The sequence below is a fragment of the Salmo salar genome, chromosome ssa14, assembly GCF_905237065.1.
Source record: "Salmo salar chromosome ssa14, Ssal_v3.1, whole genome shotgun sequence".
In the NCBI taxonomy this organism is placed as follows: Eukaryota; Metazoa; Chordata; class Actinopteri; order Salmoniformes; family Salmonidae; genus Salmo; species Salmo salar.
In genome coordinates, this window is record NC_059455.1 from 15,358,960 (window position 1) to 15,379,952 (window position 20,993).

A 20,993-nucleotide genomic window follows, 5' to 3' on the forward strand; every position below is an offset into this window, starting at 1 on the left:
GTGCTCATATTAGTTTAGCCAAACCGTTCAGATGCTACAGACGTTTTTGTGAGAAGACTGATTTTCGGGATGTCTCCTGGTCTGACAAACACCGCTGTAGCTCAGCCACTTTCCACCGCAGATGTGGAAGGCAGACACAGGCGGATGCGGTGGATTAAGACACAGCCTATGCAACAACAAAAAACATATCTCGTTTAAACTGACAGATTTTGATGGGGATTTTTTTTAATGTTACTTAGAATAGACTTAAGGATTAATGAGCTAAACAGCTCCTGTGAGAGAAAATGTGTTGAGCATAGAGAATGAAAGGCTGTACAAGCAGAGCAGTGCCACTGAGGTCTTCCATCATTTTAATGTAGTCAACTGGGTGGGACTTTAAATCTGGTCACCAGGAAGGATCAGCCAATCATGAAGAAAATGGACTTCAAAATTGCCTCAATGACGCTGCCCATGCCGTCACAGACACTGTCTAATGAGTCCCTTTAGCTCTATGGTTTGGAATTACCTTTCTAGCTAATAGTTTACACTTCCTCGTACGTGGAGGTCAAAATAATGAAAACTATTTACCACATCTATTCATTTTAAAAATGTTGATTACTTCTCCTTCCCATTATCATTGACCTGATACGACGATACATTTTACTAACGCATGAAGGGGGTCCCTGGGCAAGAAAAGGTTGAAGACCCCAGGTCTAGGTAATTTTTTTGCACATCTTTAGATTACAATGTTGGAGAATGGATATCCAGCCCGTACAGTTGAGTAAGGTCCAGTATGACACTCATGTTCCAGGACTGTACAGTTCAATTAAAATTGGTGAATATAGTAACACAATATTAATTTCAGAGATTTAGATAAAAGAGTGAGCAAAAGACAGGAGTTCATGCTGAAAATGTAGAGGTTAGAGAACATACAGTGACAGTTGAGTCAGAGAGATCTCAGTAAAGCAAGAGTGGAAAGCAGGGTGGGAAAATCAAATTTAGTAAATATGTTTTAAAATGTAGTCATCTTCTGGTTTGCAGTTTTGTGCCACAAAGAAATGTTGATTTCCCACCCTGGGCAGAGAAAATCAGAACAGTAAGAGTGAGGTGTAGAGGAGAAAGAAAGCGAGAGCATAGAGACAGAAGAGGGTGAATAGAGCTACAGGAAAGTTTATTGAGCATGCTACAGATGTAAATCAGAGTAGGTACACACAGCAGGAACCATCAAACATGGACTCACTCGGTAGAAAATGAGCTTTTTAATCGTGCCTTTTCCAAACTATATTGATTACTACAATTGAGATGTAAAAACTCAATCCATGTAGAAAATATTGATAACTTTTCCCCACACATTCCAATCTTTTTGTTGTTGTTGTTGCTTCAACTGAAGCTGTGTAGTTTAAGGGTAATTCTTGACCAAAAAACACACAACAGAAGATTGTTGAAATCAAGGAGAAACATTCTGCGAGGGTTCGACTTTGATTTGTATTGTTCCCCCTTCTCAAACACATAATCCACATTTGCTTTTGTGAAATATTTTTCTTTTAAATTAAATCGTAAAGTAGGACTATAGGCACATTTACTTTGGTCCCAACAGGTAGTCCGTCCTCATGTACAATCATACTTCACTTTGACCAGTGAACACATTGCCCATCTGGGTGTTGGACGCATGCAACAGCAACATGTCTTCACTACTACCATGACCCATTACTACATGCTCAAAAAGATTCACTGCCATTTTCAATCAAAGAAAAAAAAATTACCAAAAAAGGGGAACATTGGCATATGCAAGTAAGGTTTGAAAAACATCTAGACAGCATTTACAGTCAGTAAGGGAACATCTAAGCAGTCATCCTTAGCAGGTGAAGTGTACAATGACGTCAACAGCCTTTACAGTAATCATTCTCAACCTGGGCAAAATGGCCTTGCCTTGAGTTGTTTGGGATTAAACAACTGAATAGAGATGGGATTCCTTATCTAAGTCCGCTAAATCAGGTTAATCATCAACAAAGCGCAAAAGCAAAAACTATTAAATCTACATTTCAAATGGGTGAACATCAAGTAATGTAAAAGGGGAGGGGAAAACAAAACAGAAACCACAACCAAACAGAATGTGCCTAGACCTCTATCACTTTTAGAAACGTAAGGAGGCAAAACGATGAGAATATTTTGCTGAGTAAGGCACATTTTCGCTGATTCATTCTAAGAAAAAGAGGGAATCCAATTCATTCTCGTGATGAACAAAGGGAGGGAGCTTGCCAACCACACAAACTAAGGCGGAGAGGGATAAAGGGACCTAGACGGGTGATGTTTTACGACAATGGCATCGTAGAAACTACCGTCACATCTAGTGTGGGGCTTTTGATAATCAATATTGTCTAAAAAGGAATGACTGGTTCAAATGTTTTCCCTAGGAGGTGAGTATCATTGTGGTCTCCCCGAGGGGACTGAAGACGTGAGCACCACACATTGAGATTTGTCAGAGAAGGGGTTGGGGTGGGTTGTGATGGCGTGGTTCATCTAGATGGTTGACTTGGAGAAGGAGACCTTCAGGTGGTGGTTGCTGCCCATGTCATAGTTGTGGAGGTCCATCAAGGCCTGGATAGCCTCCTCGACTGTAGACATCTGGAGTAGCGCCATTTTGTGGCCTCTATATTGGGGAGGAGAAGAACGTGATCAGATAACCACGATCTAGTCAAACACACATAAAATTATGATGATGATGGCGGCACATTCCAAATGGTGTTCCAAGGTCCAGGCTTGGGACTAAATTTGATCAGAAGTTAAAGGCAGTTAAAGATGGTGTCTTACTGGAAAAACTTGAATGCCTTCACAGTGCCACCTGCGTTAGAGAACAGCTGTCTCAGATCCTCCTCAGTCACGTCCTCCCTGTCGAATCCGAAATCAACAGTGAGCGAAACGCAACGCAAGCACATTCAGCCATGTCAATGCAATGGTACACTTTAAACAACTTCAATTTACTTGTATTGCAAGACCTTCTAACCAGCACTACAGCCAACCCTTAAAGACGATACTTCGGGATTTTTGCAAGAGGCCCTTTATCTACTTCCCCAGAGTCAGATGAACTTGTGGAAACAATTTTTAGGTCTCTGCATCCAGTATGAAGGAAGTTCAAGGTAGTTTCGCAAGCCAATGCTAACTAGCGTTATTGGTTAGCTCAATGACGAAGTCTACAGGAACAGCTAGCATGGTAGCTGTTCCCATAGACTTCCAGTCATTGCGCTAACGCTAGTTAGCAACATCCTTCAAACTGCACGCAGAGACATACAAATGGTATCCACAAGTTTGTCAGACTCTGGAAGTAAAGGTCTTCATTGCCAAAACCTCAACGTATCCCTTTAAATACAGTAGCAAAACTAGAAAATAATATAGTCTAGTGCAAAAATAAACAATGCTAATGTTCTATCACTCTCGCAACCAAATAACATATACTATATATACACAAAAGTATGTGGACACCCCTTCAAATTCGTGGATTCTGCTAATTCAACCACACCCGTTGCAGACAGGTGCATAAAAATTGAGCACAAGGCCATGCAATCTCAATAGACAAACATTGGCAGCAGAATGGCCGTAATGAAGAGCTCAGTGACTTTCAACGTGGCACTTTCATAGGATTCCACCTTTCCAACAAGTCAGTTAGTCAAATTTCTGCCCTGTTAGAGCTGCCCCGGGCAACTGTATGTGCTGCTATTGGGAAGTGGAAACGTCTAGGAGCAACAACGGCTCAGCTGCAAAGTGGTAGGCCATACAAGCTCTCAAAATGGGACCGCCGAGTGCTAAAGCACGTAGCACGTTAAAATAGTCTGTCCTCAGTTGCAACACTCATAACCGAGTTCCAAACTGCCTCTGGAAGCAACGCCAGCACAATAACTTTGTCGGGAGCTTCATTAAATGGGTTTCCTTGGCAGATAGCTGCACACAAGCCTAAGATCACCATGTGCAATGCCAAGCGTTGGCTGGAGTGGTGTAATGCTTGCCACCATTGGACTCTGGAGCATTGGAAACGCTTTCTCTGGAGTGATGAATCACGCTTCACCATCTGGCAGTCCGACGGACGAATCTGGGTTTGGCGAATGCCAGTAGAACGCTACCTGTCCCAATGCATAGTGCCAACTGTAAAGTTTGGTGGGGGAGAAATAATGGTCTGAGGCTGTTTATCATGGTTCGGGCTAGGCCCATTAGATCCAGTGAAGGGAAATATTAACGCTACAGCTTACAAGAACATTCTAGACGATTCTGTGCTTCCAACTTTGTGGCAACAGTTTGGGAAGGCTCTTTCCTGTTTCAGTATGATAATTCCCCCGTGCACAAAGAGGTCCATACAGAAATGTTGTGTCGAGATTGATGTGGAAGAACTTGACTGGATTGACCTCAACCACATCGAACACCTTTGGGATGAATTAGAACTCCGACTGCGAGCCAGGTCTAATTGCCCAAAATCAGTGCCCAACCTCAAATGCTCGTGGCTGAATGTAATCAAGTCCCCGCAGCAATGTTTCAACATCTAGTGGAACGCCTTCCCAGAAGAGTAGAGGCTGTTATAGCAGCAAAGGGGGACCAACTCCATATTAATGCCCATGATTTTGGAATGAGATGTTTGAGGAGCAGATGTCCACATACTTTTGGTCATGTAGCGTAACAGAGAGGCAGCATATAATGAAAACAGTTGTGGTACAAGAACAGAGCCTTGAGGAACTCCATAGACCATGCTAATGCACTAGCTCGCACACAACAAACATGAAATGTTAGACAGAATCAAGCCAAACCACAAGACAAACTCACGGGACGTTGGAGAGGTGGAGCGTGGCAGACGGAGGAAAGATGTTCTGAAAGTTCTTGGAGCCTGGCTTTTTGAAGCGGTGCAGGGGGGAGTTGGTGAAGTCCTTGGTTAGGCCCTGGTCATCCAGCCCTTCTCTGGGCAGCTGCACCGTCTGGTGCTTGGAGAGCGTCACACGGATGATCTTCCCATACATCTTCTGGCCGTTCAGGTGGCTCATCGCTGAGGAAAGGCAAATAGGAAACATGGTTACAGTGACATGTTTCTCATGTGGTTAATGTGTAGATGTTTCTCTGCCATTAATTAGAAACAACGACAGGCTGCGTCTGCTCTTTTATAGTACTCATTTCAAAATAATGTCAGCCACAAGTGCGTAGGTTTCAGAAACAGCCTAATAGAAAGGATAGATGCCTGCACATTGTCCAAAAAAAGAAAAGAAAAAACATTTCAACAGTATACAGGTGTCTATATCCTTTATATCTACCACGTATTAGAAATGTTAAGAGTTGCTTTAGGATCCAGCTAGGAGGACACGTGCCGAGCTCATTCCACGGAGGGCCGAGTGTTTGCAGGTTTTCGCTCCTCCCTTGTACTTGATTGATTCATTAACTGATTAGTTAGGAACAGGGTTTCCGTCAGGAAAATGTGGCCCCAGACATTTGACCAGCAGGATTTTAATTCACTGGAAATTTGAGAAATGTATCAGATCGATATGCATTGGGTACTTAACCTGATTAGGGGTGCTGCTCAGAATGACAGAAATGAATTACATTTAGATTGTGGCAATTCATTTTAACAGAACATGCAACTCGAAGATGCACGGGATGCAACGGTGTGCGTCCTTCTTACGAAATTCCGATGCGCACTTTGATGATAAAGTAAATGTGGACAGTTGTTCTTCCTCAGACAAGACGAGTAAAGCAAACAGCAAAATCTCTAGCCAATGTCTAACTACTATCCTACATTGTAGAAAAGTTGATCTATTCTATTAAGCTTGTCATTCTGCGCGAGAAAGAATGCCTATTCCAAACAGACTCTGGGACAGTAGTTGGATGATAGATCCAAATTCATACAACCAGTAGGCAGGCCTAGGATACAGACAAAACAACTTTAAAAAGCTTTGAGGCTGATGCAACAGATCAGAACATTTAGCTTAATGTCTTCACATTATAAGCGACGGCAATGCGCACAAAGCAGTAGGTTACGCCGCGCAAATGTTCATTCCATAACGCAGTTAGCAGGAAAACACTTGTCAACAGCACACCGCACATGGGAGGGGTTTAATCTGACAGATTAAAAAAAGGACAACTAAAGATTCAACAACTAGCACGGGTTACTAATATGACTACCGGACAATGAAAGAAAGGTGATTTGAAAACCAATAGAACATAAGAGGCGCTACTGGTTACAATGCATATGGAAGTCTTTATGAAATAATTGCCTCCACGATGTGGTCGGATTTTGACTTTATGCTACTTTCAAGCAAGGTAAGACGCCTCATAATATGAAATCATTTTTTTTTTTTAAATGACGTGTGTTTTCAAGTCGCATGCTGCCTGACGCGCTGAAGCCTGCCAACCGTTGCCGACGCATGTGAACGGCAAATGGGCACCCACTCACCGAGCTGGGCCTGGTTCCCGTCCGACATCTGGATGAGAGCACTGTCCTTCTTATTGTAGAGGATCTTCACGCGCTGAGCATCACCGTACACCCCTTCATTATAATGATAGGCAGACGGCGGGAGGAAGAGAGAGGAGGAGAGAGCAAAAGGCAGGCAGAGGAGAGGGAGGAGTGAACCATGAAGGACAAAGTTAGTGCTTTAGGGAGTTTAAATATGAGACGTGAAAAAGGATGGAGCAATCATCCATATGATTTAAACCAATCAAAGAGAGTCTTCGAACAATAGCCTTATAACAGAGAGAGAGAGAGAATAGAGAATAGAGAATATGCTGATAAAATCCCTCCAAAAAACAAGCTTTGTGAAATGAAAAATAAAAATAAATACATGCCAAATAATCAACCATGCATTAGCGTAATTTATTCATGGAGTGAGATGGAGAGAGATGAGACTAGAGGCCTTGAAGGCCAAAATCTGTACTCAACTGAATCAATATGTGCGATTAAACAAAACGTGAAAGAAAAACATGAAACAGTTACTCAACTATGGAAATACTAACCATAAATCAAAATGAGAGAGAAAACAAAAAACATGGAGTAAAAACTAAAAACGGAAAAGGTAGAGTGCTAACGATAACATACCGAAGAGGGTAAACAGACTTTGGGGCGTAACCATCTTTAGAAGGAGAGAAGAGCAAGCAGCGTAAGACAGGTAGAGAGAAGAGTCGGAGGTAGAGCGGAGATGGACAGATCATCCATAACGGAGGGTGGTTTCCCGTAGAATGGTGAGGTGGTCATGGAGCATGGGTTCAAGGCAGTTAATTGGGGAAGTTGGTCCGAGGAGGAACATTTTTGTTCAGGCACAAAGCATGAACGTGTGGAAGGAGGGGGGAGGAAAGGAGGAGGGTGCGGACAGGACACAAAGGGGGAAACACGGAAGGGTGGGAATGAACGAGGGGGAGGGGGTGGGAGGGGGGGGCAATGCGGAGTAAATCAAAAACAAAGAGTTGGGGTGGGGGACAAAAATAAAAACAGGTCAGTACATTGGAAATGCAGGTCAGAAAATGGCTGGATTTGGTTTTGCTGTGGGGGGCTTTAATCCCAAACATACAAGGAAATAATAGTGCCAAATGTCAACACCTGAGACCAAAGGGGGAGCAGAGTACATTTACAAGCCTAGTTTGTGGCCAATAGTGATGAGGGGGGGCATGGATTGGGCATGCAAAAGAGTCTCAAGTTAAGGTTTTAGTAACATAAGTAAGCTTGGTAGCATATGAAATGCAGGAATATTGGTTAAAGCGGGTGGCAGGGGCGCTACCCTCTATCAATTTCCAAAGAAAGAGCGTTTGGGGCATGCAGGTAAAGACATGAAAACCACCTTACAAAGTTATGGCATAAACAGAACTTATCATGTTCAAGTCCACAAACCCAGTGTTTGGAGAGAGAAATGATCAGAGAATATTACTTCTGGCGAGAATTTATAGATATAGCATAGATAGAGAGACAGTGGCTGAGAAAATTTGGGGTGGGAGTGGTTGGTATAGCCCCCACAGTTTATACCAACTTGACATAGCTTAGAGAAAGGCATTGGGAGAGAGGAGTGAAGGAGGGGGGGGCTTGAAAGAAAAGAACGACAGTTAGGAAGGACTATCACTTGACATGAAAGAGGGAGAAAGGGAGGGAGGGAGAGAAAGAAAGAGAGAAAGAGTTTAGGAGACAGCGGTTAAAATTTGCACAGAATGCATAGCAGATAGAGAAAGAGAGAGAGTGAACGGAGCCCCTCCATTCACTAAGACAGAGCCTGAGAAGTAACTGCAGTTCAGTTGACTTAGGCTATGGAGACAAAAAACATATGCAAGCACTGAGGCTAACATAAAATTCATATAAATGAGCACCGATGTGAGAATGCATCATCATCATCCCTCGCATTACATCTCTTGACTGGATGTGCAACCTCGTTCATTCCCACCCTTCCATCTTTCCTCATGGTGAATGACGCTTGACAGAGAAACACAATCCACTCATCTTGGTACTTAAACCCTCAGACTAACCCTTTAATTAAAACCTGATGTCCTATAGACGGGTTGGTTGTTTAGCAGCGCAACTATGGGGCAAAACAGACAGGGTTGGCTTATCGACTGTTGACATGTTAACTGTTGCCTCCAAATGTTTATTGAAAGCATAAATACATTTGCACAATAGGCAAATGTCTCATACATCGTTACATTTGTTGGTTAGCTAGCAAATTTTAGCCATATTACCGTTGACATGAAATCAGTCAAAAACAAGATCATTAACAAGATACTAGGAACTGAAACGAGACACCTACGATTCCCCACATGGCTGCTTCTTGTCATTGTTTCTAGCTGTCTGACCATTCAGAATCATAACACGCAGCTTGTGGCCACTGATTCGCACGCATAATTTTCGTGACGTTGTCAGTTAACCTGTCTATATAGACGGATTGGTTGCTTAGCAACAAAACAGTGTGCGCAACTATGGGGCAAAACAGACTGGGTTGGCTTACACGGAACCCAAACCGGCTGGGTGCGTGCGCCATCGTGCATAAATATATTTTGTCCCCCCACACCAAACGCGATCACGACACGCAGGTTAAAATATCAAAACAAACTCTGAACCAACTATATTAATTTGGGGACAGGTTAAAAAGCATTAAACATTTATGGCAATATAGCTAGTTAGCTTGCTAACTAATTTGGCCTATTTAGCTAGCTTGCTGTTGCTGGCTAATTTGTCCTGGGACATAAACATTGAGTTGTTATTTTACCTGAAATGCACAAGGTCCTCTACTCCGACAATTAATCCACACATAAAATGGTCAACCGAATCGAATCTATTTTAGCCCATGGCAATGCAGACGCTCGTTGGCGTGCGCAAGCATTGTTAGTGCATTAATTGAATAACAGATTTCTAAATTTATTTTGCAACGCACGGTGTAGTCAGCCTGTTCGATTGTTGACAACATGTAAACTATATTTGTCGCCAATGTCTATTGAAAACAAATACATTTGCCAATGAGCACTTGTCTCAAACACATTGATAAAGTTGTTGGTTAGCTAGCGAATTTTTGCATAGAAGTGATGTCAAAACAATATATGCTATCAAAGAAGATAAAACGAGCCACTTATTTTCACTGTTGCTAACTATCTGTTCTTCCAGAATCATAACACAACATAATCGCGCACATAACATAATCGCGCCCATCATTTGTTGTCAGCTAACCCGTCTATGTCACAGTCTTTATGCAGGGTATTAAGTGATACAAATCAGGTCAATTAGACTTTTCTCCAGAAATAGGTTATTAGGGGTCTCCTTTGGCAGTCTTAATCACTTAAAATGTTACGCAAGGAAAACTGGGTCTGCATTTCTAAGGGCTAAACTAGATGGTGTGTGTGCAGCAGAGCTTTATAGAATAACAGTCAAGGAATACTGAGCAACACTGAATATATTAGTCATTTAAGTTGTAGCTATCTTATAAAATATATTTTCAGATCTTTGTACTGATTAAGGGGTATAATCGATAATTCCATGCGAGTACTTGTGCAACTAAATAGCCAAATTGTACAGATGGGGATATTTCCCTCAACTTCTGAGCCTTTCCACTCATAAAATATCAGCAGTCATACCAACCATAATAAATGTCTGCTCTAAGTCCATGTCAGAAACAATGTACAAGTATGTAACGTCAGCGAAGCATGAGATCCTCCTGTAGGAGGAGAGCGAGAGAAAGGGGGAGGTCTGGGGGATGTTACTGACCTCTTCGTTGAGGTTGCTGACCAGGAGCACGCCGCTGCAGCCAGAGTGTCCGGAGAGCGCCACCCTCCCTGCAGCTGCCGCCGCTGCAGCCGCAGCACTCAGAGGACTGATGGCTCCTGGAGGAATGGCCAGAGAGCCAGGCACGTTAACATGGTAATGGGGACACAGAGAGCAAGTCCAGGCAAAGCACACCACACAGCCATGTGCTACAGCACAACCCCACAATGTAAAAAATAAAAAAACTAATGTAAACAGCCAATGTTATCTTTTTTAATTGGGGCTTCTTTTTTTTTTCTCTCAATCTGAAGGAAGTATGGTTTGAAATGACAAATGCACCAGAAAGGTATTGGGAAGTTTAGAAGATCATCAGGCAATAGGGAAGATCCCACCCAGTCTGATTTAGTGCCTGGTGTTGCCCACTTTGTTTTAATGAGTTCTGCGCGGCTTGTGGGCATTGTAAAGCACAACAGAAGACATGTACGTGTTCCCGAGAGTCTTATCTTTCAGTGATAGGGTCATAGTATTAAACCGTTCAAAAAGATACACACATTGGTAGGAGGAAAACAGGCACCACTGTTTATTACAACCCCATCTAGCACCAGAGGTAACTGACGTACCGAGGTTCTATGAACCGAGCACTTTCTTTTTGTCGAGTTTCTCTCTCGACTCCATTTTCAAACCAGGCGACCCCACGTGGGGTTGCAACCCCTAGTTTGGGAATCGATGCGCTAGTGTGCATGCTATGCCCGCAAACATTTACATAATGGGCCGGACACGCACACAGGAGCACGTGCACTCACATGGGGACACATGCTCACGCACACACACACACACACAACCTCTGTCAAAAGCTATTCAAGACACACGAAAGGTTAGTCAACTCTAAAGCTAACCTTTCATTATTCCACATGTTCTAAGTCCTTTCATAACGACATCCTTGGTTATTCAAGCAACTATCATACACTGAACAAAAACATGAAAACGCAACATGTAAAAGTGTTGGTCCCATGTTTCATGAGCTGAAATGAAATGACCCAGAAAATGTCCATACGCACAAAAAAAAAATTCTCAAATTTATTTACATCCCTGTTAGTGAGCTTTTCTCCTTTGCCAAGATAATCTATCCACCTGACAGGTGTGGCATATCAAGAAGCTGATTAAACATGATCATTATACAGGTGCAAATTGTGCTGGGGACAATAAAAAAATAAAAAACACTAAAATGTGCAGTTTTGTCACACAATACAATGCCACAGATGATGCAAATTGAGGGAGCGTGCAATTGTCATGCAGACACGTCCACCAGAGCTGTTGCCAGATAATTTTATATTAATTTCTCGACCATAAGCCGCCTCCAACATAGTTTAAGAGAATTTGGCAGTACGTCCAACCGGTTTCATAACCGCAGACCACGTGTAACCACGCCAGCCTAGGACCTAGACATCTGGCTTCTTCACCTGCGGAATTGTCTGAGACTAGCCACTCGGACAGCTGATGATACTGTGGGTTTGCACAATCTAAGAATATCTGCACAAACCATCTCAGGGAAGCTCATCTACGTATTCGTCGTCCTCAGAGTCCTGACCTGACTGCAGTTCGGTATCATAACAAACTTCAGCGGGCAAATGCTCACCTTCGATAGCCACTGGCACGCTGGAGAAATGTGCTCTTCACAGACGAATCCTGGTTTCAACTGTACCTGGCAGATGGCAGACAGCGTACCGTGTATGGCGTCGTGTGGGCGAGTGGTTTCAAAATCACACACATATTTAGCAGCTGTTATTGCAGGTGTAGCGAAATGCTTGCTTGCTGATGTCAGCGTTGTGAACAGAGTGCCCCATGGTGGCGGTGGGGTTATGGTTTGGGCAGGCATAAGCTACGGACAACCAACACAATTGCATTTTATCGATGGCAATTTAAATGCACAGAGATACCGTGACGAGATCCTGAGACCCATCGTCGTGCCATTCATCCTCCACCATCACCTCATGTTTCAGCATGATAATGCACAGCCCCATGTCGCAAGGATCTGTACAGAATTCCTGGAAGCTGAAAATGCCCCAGTTCTTCCATGGCCTGCATACGCAGACATGTCACCCATTGAGCATGTTTGGGATGCTCTGGATTGACGTGTACGACAGCGTGTTCCAGTTCCTGCCAATATCCACAATCAACAGCCTGATCAACTCGAAGGAGATGTGCCGCGCTGCATGAGGCAAATGGTGGTCACACCAGATACTGACTGGTTTTCTGATCCACCTCCCTACTTCTTCTTTTTGTTTTTAAAGGTATCTGTGACCAACAGATGCATATCTGTATTCCCAGACACATGAAATCCATAGATTAGGACCTAATGAATTTCTCAATTTCCTTATATAAACTGTAACTCAGTAAAATCATTAAAATTGTTGCGGTTATATTTTTGTTCAGTGCATTTCAAACAAGTCAAACATTCTAGTAGACATGTTTTCTTCTTCCTTGGTCTGACAAGAGTGGTTGCTATATCACCAACTATTTCTGTCTCGTTCGCCCCTAGACAACAGACACACCAGGTAAGGCTTGAGAGTGAAAGAAAGAAAAGATAACGTAAAGCATAGTTACCTCCACCCTGCGAGTAGGAGAGAGAAGACTGAAACCCTCCACCGCTAGAGTAGGGAGCTACCATTCCTGAGGGGGTACCTACAGAGAGTGTACACAAAAAGGCTAAAATATACACATTGGGTAGGGCGGGATGAGAGTAGTTATAATGTAGAAAAGTTTGATCAAATCGACAAGGCCCCTTTATGGCTTGGAACAGACTGTCGATAATATACAGTGACCCATTTTGATCTTGTTCCTTCTTTTGTTTGTCACTTCGTGGTGTGTTACTGGGCTGGTATGGATTTCTGTTGTCCACCTACTACCTCTACAAAGCATTAGATATGTAGTACAGTTGAAGTTGGAAGTTTACATACACCTTAGCCAAATACATTTAAACTCAGTTTTTCACAATTCCTGACATTTAATCCCAGTAAAGATTCCCTGGTTTTAGGTCAGTTAGGATAACCACTTTATTTTAAGAAGGTGAAATGTCAGAATAATAGTAGAGAGAATGATTTATTTCAGCTTTTATTTCTTTCATCACATTCCCAGTGGGTCAGAAGTTTACATACACTCAATTAGTATTTGGTAGCATTGCCTTCAAATTGTTTAACTTGGGTCAAACGTGTGAGGTAGCCTTCCACAAGCTTCCCACAATAAGATGGGTGAATTTTGGCCCATTCCTCCTGACAGAGCTGGTGTAACTGTGTCAGGTTTGTAGGCCTCCTTGCTCACACACGCTTTTTCAGTTCTGCCCACAAATTTTCTATAGGATTGAGGTCAGGGCTTTGTGATGGCCGGTCCAATACCTTGACTTTGTTTTCCTTAAGCCATTTTGCCACAACTTTGGAAGTATGCTTGGGGTCATTGTCCATTTGCAACCAAGCTTCAACTTCCTGACTGATGTCTTGAGATGTTGCTTCAATATATCCACATCATTTTTCTTCCTCATGATGCCATCTATTTTGTGAAGTGCACCAGTCCCTCCTGCAGCAAAGCACCCCCACAACATGATGCTGCCACCCCTGTGCTTCACGGTTGGGATGGTGTTCTTCGGCTTGCAAGCCTCCCCTATTTCCTCCAAACATAACGATGGTCATTATGGCCAAACAGTTCTATTTTTGTTTCATCAGACCAGAGGACATTTCTCCAAAAAGTACGATCTTTGTCCCCATGTGCAGTTGCAAACCATAGTCTGGCTTTTGTATGGCGGTTTTGGAGCACTGGCTTCTTCCTTGCTGAGCAGCCTTTCAGGTTATGTCGATATAGGACTCGTTTTACTGTGGATATAGATACTTTTGTACCCGTTTCCTCCAGCATCTTCACAAGGTCCTTTGCTGTTGTTCTGGGATTGATTTGCACTTTTCCAAACAAAGTACGTTCATCTCTAGGAGACAGAACGCGTCTCCTTCTTGAGCGGTATGACGGCTGCATGGTCCCATGGTGTTTATGCATATTTTTGTTTGTACAGATGAAAGTGGTTGCCTTCAGGCGTTTGGAAATTGCTCCCAAGGATGAACCAGACTTGTGGAGGTCTACCATTTTTTTCCTGAGGTCTTGGCTGATCTTTTCATTTTCCCATGATGTCAAACAAAAAGGCACTCAGTTTGAAGGTAGGCCTTGAAATACATCCACAGGTACACCTCCAATTGACTCAAATTATGTCAATTAGCCTATCAGAAGCTTCTAAAGCCATGGGGAAAGAATTTTCCAAGCTGTTTAAAGGTACAGTCAACTTAGTGTATGTAAACATCTGACCCACTGGAATTGTGATGGATTATTTCACTTATAATTCACTCTGTCTGTAAACAATTGTTGGAAAAATTACTTGTGTCATGCACAAAGTGTAAGTCCTAACCGACTTGCCAAAACTATAGTTTGTTAACAAGACATTTGTGGAGTGGTTGAAAAATTAGTTAATGACTCCAACCTAAGTGCATGTAAACTTCCGACTTCAACTGTGTATACCCAGCCTCCCATTGAGAGAAAGCACTTAGTGGTATTGACTTTAATACAGAGGAGAGAGAGCTGACTGGACAGGTCTGGGAAAAAAAGAAGAGAGATCAGAGGGAGAGAGAAGCTGTTGGACAGGTGGAGGCAGATCTTACCAAGCAGGGAGGAGTCCTTGTTGAGGGCAGCAGCCATGGCAGGATCTAGGGAGGGCTGGCCGTCGCCAGCGGGCAGCTCGGGCCGGGTGTAGTCGCGGCTCTTGTCGTTGTTGTACTTGACATTGAGGTTGACCAGTTTGGAGAAGTCGATCCGCAGTGTGCAACATGAGTTGTAGATGTTCTGGCCGTCCAGGGACTGGAGAAAGTGATGAAAGAAATATAACTTCATTAGTAAGCTTTTTGTTTTTATATATTTTGTTTTCAACATTGTGATATTCTGGAGAGAGAGAGACCAGGAGATAAACGGAATTGTTATCAACCTTAATTTTAACAGGTAAATTGACTGAGAACTGAGGAACTGAATATACTACTGGTTTGAACGTCTGCTCACCAGTCTGGCTTGCTGGGCGTTGACTGGTTCGCTGAACTGGAGCAGGGCCTGGAACTGATTGTTCTTGGTGAACGTGATGATCTTCATGACTGTTCCAAACTTGGAGAAGATCTGCTGGAGGACGTCCAGAGTGACGGGGTAGAACATGTTGTCGATGATTATCCTGAGCACGGGGCTCGGGGCCTGCGCTAGAACACTATCCAGCGCACTGGTGTCAGAGTTGGGAGAGCCACCCTCCTGAACCGCCGACACTGCCTGGAGGACAGCCTGTGCACGCTGGGCGGGTATGTATGAAAGAGAGGAAGAGCGAGGAAGAGAGAAAATAAGATGGCAGTCTGCACTTTTATAGATTTAGTCGCAAGGCTGCCTAGTACAACATTTCTGTCTACACTAGAGACTCAATACTAGTCATGCACAGGTGTATTTTCTGGGAAAGGACAGAATCTCACCTGGTTGAGAGCACTGTCTGTCTTGAGCTCCTTGTGGTTAGAGAACTGGATGAACACGGGGACGTTGCGAACCTGAGGCGTCACTGCCGTATAGTAGTTCACCATTGTAACGGCCGCCTCCTCTGTACCCAGCTCGAGGAACGCCTTGCACATGGACAGAAGACAATTTTAAGAAAGACAAAAGAGGAAACATTTGTTCTATGCCCAGTACTACGTTGTAGTATTAAAATGCATGGTAAAAACAAATTATAAAAATACAAATAACCTGACCATTTGTCCTGAACAGGGAAAGCTCGGGCGAGGTTTAACGCAAGAGTCCCACCGTAACGCGGGCACATTTTAGTCTTTAACCCCTTTCAAACTGTGTGTTTGAGCCTCAGATTTAATTGGATTTGTCCATCTCTACTGCATCCGTAGATACCAACTATTAGCCTCTGTGATGAACGAGGGCTGAGCTAGAGTCGGGTTTGAGAGAAGGTAAGGGGTTCTTCGACATAGATCATAGGAAATCTTAGGACATAGTGTCTATAATGTAATAAGCTCACATAGTTGCAGTCACAAACTCCACACAGTTGTTACTGAGTAGTTGGATATTCACTTTCCGGTGAGCAAACAATTTCTGTTCTTATAGCATTCATATGAATCCAGTTCTATCAGTTTTTGATTTGGTGGACGTTATTTGTAAATAAAAGTCATGAATGCAACGGTTTGTCATATTGTTTTGTGTTCTACTTGTAGCCCTGGTTGTCTTGAAAAGAAAATAGTAAAACACTTAATTGTGAGGCTAAATATAAGAGCTAGACATGCAGATAAATGAAAGTCAAATGAAAAGACGATTCTTGCTGGGACCTCGGGACTGATACGGTTAAAGGGATACTTCAAAATTGTCAATGAAGCCCTTCATCTATATGAGTCAGATAAACTCATATACCATGTTCCCTCTCTGCTTCAGTTTGAAGGAAGATGCTAACTAGGGTTAGCACAATTGCTAACTAGCAGTAGCGCAAAAGTCATGCTAGCTGTTGCTGTTGACTTCCAGTCATTGCGCTAACATCAGTTAGTTATTGGTACGAGAAACTACCTCGCAACTCTCTTCATACTGGACGCAGACACATACATATACAAATGGTATATACACAAGTTTCTAACTCTGGGGAAGTAGGCAAAGGGCCAAAATCAATGCAAAAATCCCTTTTCATTTGGGGTCGGCAAACCAGCCCTAAAGTTGGTTTTGGTTTAAAAAAATAAAGACTAAAATCACCAGGAATTCAGCAAAAAATGGGTTTCATTTAGGATATCTGTTCACCAAGTATTCCCATAAAAATGTTTTGAAAAAAAGATGTGATCGTGTCTCAATGTAAAAATATGAACGCAACATGCTACATTGTAAACGATTTCACAGAATTACAGATCATTTAAGGAAATCAGTTAATTTAAATAAATACATTAGGCCCTAATCTATGGATTTCACATGACTGGGCAGGGGTGCAGACATGGGTGGGCATAGGCCCACCCACTTGGAAGCCAGGCCCAGCCAATCACAATTTGTTTTTCCCCACAAAAGAGCTTTATTACAGACAGAAGTTTCACCAGCTGTCTGGTCTTAGATGATATTGCAGGTGAAGAAGCAGGATGTGGAGGTCCTGGGCTGGCATCGTTACACATGGTCTGCGGTTGTGAGGCCGGTTGGAAGTACTGCCAAATTCTTTAAAACAATGTTGGAGGCAGCTTATGGTAGAGAAATGAACATTCAATTCTCTGGCTACAACTCTGGTAGACATTCCTGCAGTTAGCAGGCCAATTGCATGCTCCTTCAAAACTATAGACATCTGTGGCATTGTATTGTGTGACAAAACTGCACATTTTAGAGTGGCCTTTTACTGTCCCCAGCACAAGGTGCACCTGTACAATGATTATGCTGTTTAATCAGCTTCTTGATATGCTACACCTGTCAGGTGGATGGATAATCTTTGCAAAAGATTAATGCTCACTAAACAGGGATGTAATCAAATTTTTGCACCAAATTTGAGAAAAATAAGTTGGAACATTTCTGGGATCTTTTTACATGTTGCGTTCTTATTTTTGTTCTGCATATTTAAAAAAAATCATTTTTGTGCATAGTTATGGTCAATTTGCAGTGTACAACTTATATTGTTCCGCCCCCCGACCATCTGCTCCATAGTTGCATACCCCTGCTTTTTATGGTCAGGATAAACTCCTGGCCCTTATCAAGGCACTACAATAACAGCATAACATTTTTTATATCCAATACAATTTCCGCCACAAAACTCACCTGATTTTTGCCCTTCAGCATGAGGATATTAGTGACCTTGCCGAACGGTAGGCCCAGGGCGATGACCTCTGTCTCAGACACCTCACTGGGCAGCTTCCGGATGTGGAGCACCCGGGATGGGGGACTCTCCATCCTGTCCTCTACTCTCAGTTTTTTACTGCTGTCATTGCCGTTAGCTGTGAAATCAAGCATCATGCATGAATATATCGCATCAGCTGTCCTCAGCCCTTAAACTGATTTTTTAGTTTATTTAACTTGCAAATCAGTTTAGAACAAATTCTTATTTACAATGGCGGCCTACCGGGGAACAGTGGATTAACTGCCTTGTTCAGGGGCAGTTAACGACAGATTTGTACCTTGTCAGCTCGGGGATTCGATCCAACAACCTTTTAGTTACTGGCCCAACGCTCTTTTTTTGAGTATCTGTACTTTACTATTTATATTTTGGACAACTTTTACTTCACTACATTACTAAAGAAAATAATGTACTTTTTACCCTGTACATTTTCCAGACACCCAAAAGTACTAGTTACATATTGAATGCTTAGCAGGACAGGAAAATTGTGCAATTCACACACTTAAAAAAGAGAACATTCCTGGTCATCCCTACTGCCTCTGATCTGGCGGACTCACTAATCACAAATGCTTCACTTGTAAATGATGTCTGAGTGTTGGGAGTGTGCCCCTGGCTATCTGTAAATTAAATCAAAAACAAGAAAATAGTACCGTGTGGTTTGCTTAATAAGGAATTTGAAATGATTTATACTTTTGATACTTAAGTATATTTTAGCAATTACATTTACTTTTGATACTTAAGTATATGTAAAAACAAATACTTTTAGACTTTTACTCAAGTAGTATGTTACTGGGTGACTTCCACTTTTACTCGAGTCATTTTCTATTAAGGTATCTTTACTTCTACTAAAGTATGTACAGTGAAATGCCTTTCTTACAAGGCCTGAACCCAACAATGCAGTAATCAATATAATACTAAACATAACATAAATAACATCAAATCATTTCTGGGTAACAAATGGGGAGGGGAAAACTAGCTGGTTTTGGCAGAGCAGTTTGGAACGCTTTCTTATTAGTTTAACTAATTTACCGCCTCAGGCAGACCAAAACTCTTATTTTTTTATTTAACCAGGCAAGTCAGTTACGAACACATTTTTATTTACAATGACGGCCTACCCCGGACGACACTGGGCCAATTGTGTGCCTGCCTATGGGACTCCCAATTACAGCCGGATGTGATACAGCCTGGATTTGAACCAGGGAGTGCCTTAGACCGCTGCGCCACTCCATCACACCACAACAGGCTGAAATTTCAGGCGGTCTTTTCAAACAGCTCTTACACAAAAAGGGCATGATCATAATTTTCACAGTATTATTCCAACCTCAATGTGGAAATATATATGTAAAACACAGGGGAAGGAATCACATTTTTGTCTGCACTGGGCCATTAAAACATGTCAATGACAATTGACTGGATAATATGTTAGAATGTGAATGGCTTTAGCTGTACTTCCCAATATGCCTGGATGGGACAGAAAAAGTGCTCACCAGTCACAGAGTTAGGGCTGGTGCTGTAGAGATTTAATTCATCTGAGCCTCTCTGTAAAATAAGAATGCATACATTAATATATTTGGTACATCATTTCCCAATTGATGAAAGTGTCCTGAAAAGTCAGGTGCTAAAGTGCAAACTCACCTTCACGCCAACTGCAACATCAGTGGCAATGCTGAATAAGAAACATGAAAATTAACGGAACCAAAAATATTGCTAGGGTGTCTGCAATTAATAATCAAGTTAGCTACGCCTACTATCCTACCGGTTTGCTAACGTTATCCATCCAGGCTAAAACCAGCTTCCAGAGCGTGTGAGTGTTGGCTTTCAATTATATTTAGCTAAATGTGTATTCATCGTATTTACAGGTTGGATATAAAAGCGCATTGCAAATTCTACTTTAGTATATTCGAGTATCAGACCTTGCCAGCTAGCAGTACATGATAGCTAGCTACAGTGCCCACCTAACTCATCGGAAGAGACAAAGGAAACCTGCCATACTACCATAACAAAGCGCAGGGGAGCCTGCACGCCTAGCTAGGTAGTAGCGAACATATCGTGAATAACAACACGACATTGTGAATGGTTAGCCAAACGAACTTGTAGAAATATTGACGCTACTAATTTTTTTGCGTATTCATCACACCTCCTGGGTAGCTAGGTATACCAATCAATACACGATGTCAAGTTCTACTGTACTCGCATTAGCTAGCTAATGTAATTCTAACAAGATGGGTGGCAGACGGGCACCATGTCCAGAACGAAGGCAAACGTGGCCCAGTGAGTTAGCTAGCTTGCTAACGTTATTGAATAGCTATTTCAATGCAACATTAAAACCTTAAACGAATCTAATTAAGAGCAACATGCAAACATGAACACATACCCGTCCATTGCCGAATGAGGTTTATTTTCGTGTATCTATTTATTCTTTAAACCTCAGCTCCACTCAGACACACAAGCACGTCAGCAAAATGGTCGCAAATGCTGTCATGAAGTGTGCCGAGAGACGGAAAATGCCGAACAAAACCGAGTTAACACTTATCTACAGTGCATCAGTGGGTATGGCTTAATTCCACATTTTAAAGATATACTTTCTTTAAATATGAGTTTAGGCAAGTGTTATTGTTTGCTACGTAGCTTTTTAAAAGCATTTTATTGAACAAAACATTCCCGCACTTGCATTTATTGTCATTATACGGGAAACAACAGCTTCAGCTGTTTGCTGGCAGGTAGCCTAGTGGTTAGAGTGTTGGGCTGAAAGAATGCTAGATCGAACAACCCCAAGCTGACAAGGTCAAAATCTGCCGTTCTGCCCTTGAACAAGGCAGTTAACTCACTTTTCCTAGGCCGTCATTGTAAATAAGAATTTGTTCTTAACTGACTTGCCTAGTTAAATAAATAAAACAATCCGCAAAAACTCAATCACAAGCC

The 20,993-nt window shown here is 42.4% G+C and overlaps 1 protein-coding gene across 1 annotated transcript; it reads right to left on the reverse strand.

Moving 5' to 3' along the window:
• Nucleotides 1-1,219: 1,219 nt before the first annotated feature.
• On the reverse strand, nucleotides 1,220-20,564 carry ptbp2b (polypyrimidine tract binding protein 2b). The gene is made up of 14 exons (XM_014139685.2): nucleotides 20,446-20,564; nucleotides 19,707-19,737; nucleotides 19,559-19,610; nucleotides 17,996-18,171; nucleotides 15,703-15,846; nucleotides 15,254-15,529; nucleotides 14,863-15,058; nucleotides 12,776-12,853; nucleotides 10,175-10,290; nucleotides 7,040-7,073; nucleotides 6,401-6,493; nucleotides 4,786-5,002; nucleotides 2,791-2,868; nucleotides 1,220-2,629 (listed from the first exon to the last, which is right to left on the reverse strand). The coding sequence occupies exons 1-14, from the start codon at nucleotides 20,451-20,453 to the stop codon at nucleotides 2,500-2,502; spliced, it is 1,629 nt and encodes a 542-aa protein (XP_013995160.1). The 5' UTR covers nucleotides 20,454-20,564; the 3' UTR covers nucleotides 1,220-2,499.
• Between the last annotated feature and the right edge of the window lie 429 nt (nucleotides 20,565-20,993).

Coding starts and splice junctions, on each gene's coding strand:
- ptbp2b (XM_014139685.2), bottom strand. Junction 10,291..12,775: donor CTCCTACTCGCAGGGTGGAG/GTAACTATGCTT, acceptor CCATTCCTCCAG/GAGCCATCAGTCCTCTGAGT. Junction 7,074..10,174: donor TCAGCAACCTCAACGAAGAG/GTCAGTAACATC, acceptor CTCCTTCTAAAG/ATGGTTACGCCCCAAAGTCT.